The sequence below is a fragment of the Dendrobium catenatum genome, unplaced genomic scaffold, assembly GCF_001605985.2.
Source record: "Dendrobium catenatum unplaced genomic scaffold, ASM160598v2 original_scaffold_257356, whole genome shotgun sequence".
NCBI lineage: Eukaryota > Viridiplantae > Streptophyta > Magnoliopsida > Asparagales > Orchidaceae > Dendrobium > Dendrobium catenatum.
In genome coordinates, this window is record NW_021575755.1 from 521 (window position 1) to 4,255 (window position 3,735).

Below are 3,735 nucleotides of genomic sequence, written 5' to 3' on the forward strand. Positions count from 1 at the left end.
CATGCAGAGCTAAAATACCCAGCAATGGAAAAGTAGTGTTTGACTTTGATATTTGCTGTGCAGAAGCTTGGACACTATATGCTCTCACACAAGATCAGTTTGATTTCTCGAGTCAACCCTTTGCAGTACCTGATGACCCGTCTTTGCAGTACCTGATGACCCGTCCGACTTTGTCAGGTCGTCTAGCACGTTGGTCCATGATTTTATTGCAGTTTGACATTACTTTTGTCCCTCAGCGGGCCGTCAAAGGACAGACTCTAGCTGACTTTCTTGCTTCTCACCAGATTCCTGCAGATTCTCCACTTAATGATGATTTGTCTGATGAATTAGTCATGAGTGTAGAAGAGCAGGAGTCCCCTACTTGGGAGTTTTATTTTGATGGAGCTTCTTCCATCAAATCACTACGGCCTTATGAAACTCCTGTTGTTAGGGTAGGTTTGGGGCTTATTTTTGTATCTCCTGAAGGCCACACCCTTCATTACTCATACAGTCTTTCGGAGCCTCATACTAATAATGAAGCTGAGTACGAAGCCCTAATTGTAGGACTTGAGTTGGCCATTCAGATGAGCATTATGCGGGTAAAATTTTTTGGAGATTCCCAACTAATCATTAATCAAGTGGCAGGAATTTTCAAAGTTCTCAAACTTGAGCTTTTGCCTTACCACGATTTGGCAATGGAGCTCCTGTGTTTGTTCCCTGAAGTAACTTTAGTTAGAGTCCCTCGATCTGAGAATGGTAGAGCGGATGCACTAGCTAAACTTGCTAAGGAGTTGGCTGACCCTACTGGAAACCCAGTGTCGATTGTAGTCAAGTATCGACAAGCCTTGTGTCCCGCGGATTTGTCTTCTCCCGATCAGACCCTCGCAGTGCTCGCTGTTGAGGAAGAGTCAGATTGGAGAATCCCCTTCATCGAGTATTTGAAGCGTGGTAGACTTCCGGATGACCGCTCTCTGGCCACTCAGATTAGAAAGAGAGCTTTGTCATTTTCCTATGTGAATGAAACCCTGTACCGACGCTCTTTTGATCAGATGTGGTTACGTTGCCTCAAACGAGGAGGCTCGTAAAGTCATGGGCAAAGTACATGAGGGGCTTTGTGGTGCTCATCAGTCCGGACCTAAGATGAAGGTCAGAATTAAACGCCTTGGTTATTACTGGCCGACTATGATCCGTGATTGTATGGAGCACGCTAGAAAGTGCCACCAATGCCAGATTCATAATACTGTTATCCACCAACCTCCTAATCCGCTGCACCCCACTGTGTCTTCTTGACCTTTTGAGAGTTGGGGCACAGATGTAGTGGGTTCTATTGACCGTCCTTCCTCTAAGGGTCATAGGTTTATTCTGGCTGCAACTGATTACTTCTCTAAGTGGGCAGAAGCTATCCCGCCTAAGGAAGTCAAATCAGAAGATGTGATGCGCTTCTTTCGCGATCACGTCGTTTACCATTTTGGTGTTCCGCGCTGTATAATTTCGGATAACGGCCCATCTTTTAGAAGCACCAAAATTGCTAGATTTGCCCGCCGCCATAACATAAATTGGCGATATTCCTCGATTTACTATCCTAGGGCTAATGGTTTGACTGAAGCATTCAAAAAGACCTTAGTCCAGTTGATAAGGAAAATACTTGTGGCAAATAAAAGAGAATGACACGATAAATTTTCTAAAGCATTATGGGCTTATAGGACTACATACCGTACTCCGACTCAGTGTACACCATATGCTTTAGCTTTTGGGGTCGAAGCCGTTCTCCCACTTGAGGTTGAGCTCCCTTCGTTGCGTATAGTAGTTAGCCACAATCTGTCTCACAAAGATAATGCCCGACTCCGGTTGGAAGAACTTGATGGTTTAGAAGAGCTTCGTTTGCAAGCTTATCAGAACTTAAGGCCCGTATGGCCCAGGCCCATGATCGCCTTGTTCGACCCCGTGCTTTTCAGGTCAGGGAATTAGTCCTTGTCTTGCGTAGGTCTATTATCTCGCGTCGTCGTCAATATGGTAAATTTGAGCCCATTTGGGAAGGTCCATTCGTTATAGAGCAAGTATACGAAGGTGGATCTTACTTGTTAGTTGATGCGAATGGCGTTCATCCCAAGCCTGTCATTAATGGGCAGTACTTGAGAAAGTACTACGCTTGAGTTTGCACATCGCAAGGGGCATCCCCCGCCACTTGTAAATATCCCTCTGTATAAATATAACTTTGAAAGATTTCTTGTACTTTTCGGCAGTCCGTGGCAACGACGATTTGTCTTCTATGTAATGTTCGTCATGCATAGTATGAGATTGTTTTTAAAAGTTATATGTAAATACGCCGTAGGAATGTTTTATGTTTATGTTCACATTTACTAGTCACTTTGGTTTTGTTGCACAAAATCACCTTTCCAACCCCTGTAAGGGTTGGCTTTCCCCAGTTTCACTTTTCGCATTCAAGTGTGGTCTGGGATACCAAAACTACTAACTCGAATTTCTATGAAATGTAATACTGGGTCCATCCTTGATCTATATTTATCAAATATAGTAATATTGATCCATGATCAGTTTGTGAATTTCCCTACAAATTATTGTTGTAATTTTTCTCTCTCCCCAGTTTTACTCATGTGGCGAGTATGGCCTGGGATATCAAAGTCAGTAATTTTCCCCTCTTTATGTTCCGGTGTACTTTATCTATATCTGTGAACATAATGTAAAAAAAAAAAGAGGGAAGCTCTTAATTGAGTAGAATCGGTTGTACTTGCCCTTGTCACAGGTGGAACCCGGTTCTATGCTCCAAGAGCCCAAAGTCCCTCCTGCCTCTCCTTAAAACATTTCAATGATTGTATGGGAGATGACTGTATGTTCATTTCTTCGATTATGATTGTTCACTTTTAAAGGGATGTTGGTCTCCCTTACTTGTGATGTGGTACATTTGGCTCTAGATTTTAACATCACTTTTTAGTGGATTTTGATCTTCTAGTAGAAAGTCGATCCGCTACCTCTTTCAAATGATATATTTTCTCATTGAGATCTCGCTTTTAGTTATAAGAGAAGCCTCTTTTGAATGCATAAAGTGTTGCTTGTACTTCTCACAGGGTCCCATCAGTTAGAATGGGTGCTACCACTGTGATTTCTTCTAGTGATCATTGATCCTTAATATGATTACGATTTTTTTAGTGAAAAGTGTGTCCCCTTGTCACTTCTATGATATTTTTCTTTTTACACGGTCGTATATATGTTCCTCTTTTAGAGAGATGTATATCGATCGATTGCTTCATGATATGTGATTTCAATGCTATCTAAGAAATACTACTTATATTTTAATTACTCATGGCCACGACGATTTGTCATCTACCATGTGGTAACTAGAATATTAAGTTTGGAATTTCTTAGGTGATGGATTGCTTACTTCTCTTTCCCTCACTGCACCGCGTACGTGTGCGTCGGGTGGTTGTAGAGGTGACTTTCACTCTTTGTCTCGCCGTTGTGAATATGATAAGGCATACATTGAGTCGTCTCCATTCACTATTTCGATCTGGTCAGGTAAATGTGAGATTTTGTCTTTTGTCCTGCTGTTTCGATCTGGTCAGGCAGACATTAGACATTTTGGGAAGCTCATTATTCGCTGTTACGAATATGGTCAGGTGAATATTGAGCTATTCTCGTTCGCCGTTGCGAATGTGGTCAGAGGAATGCTAAACTCCCTTTATCTTTCCCCCTTTGTCTCGTTGTTTCGATCTGGTCAGGCGAACATTGGGTTGTCCTCAT

General features: G+C 42.4%; 2 protein-coding genes across 2 annotated transcripts in view; both read left to right on the forward strand.

Annotated features, from left to right (window-relative positions):
* LOC110116200 overlaps positions 1-1,064 on the forward strand; it is a 1,562-nt gene extending 498 nt beyond the window's left edge. The window contains exon 2 of the mRNA XM_020849696.2: positions 8-1,064. Within this exon, the coding sequence (XP_020705355.1) occupies positions 8-1,064 (1,057 nt within the window). The remainder of the gene's footprint in view (positions 1-7) is intronic.
* Positions 1,065-1,068: 4 nt separating this feature from the next.
* LOC110116201 lies at positions 1,069-1,934 on the forward strand (the record flags this gene model as incomplete). Its single annotated transcript, XM_020849697.1, has 3 exons — positions 1,069-1,174; positions 1,292-1,538; positions 1,683-1,934. Coding segments are annotated over exons 1-3 (605 nt in total), but the record flags the coding sequence as incomplete, so codon positions are not given.
* Between the last annotated feature and the right edge of the window lie 1,801 nt (positions 1,935-3,735).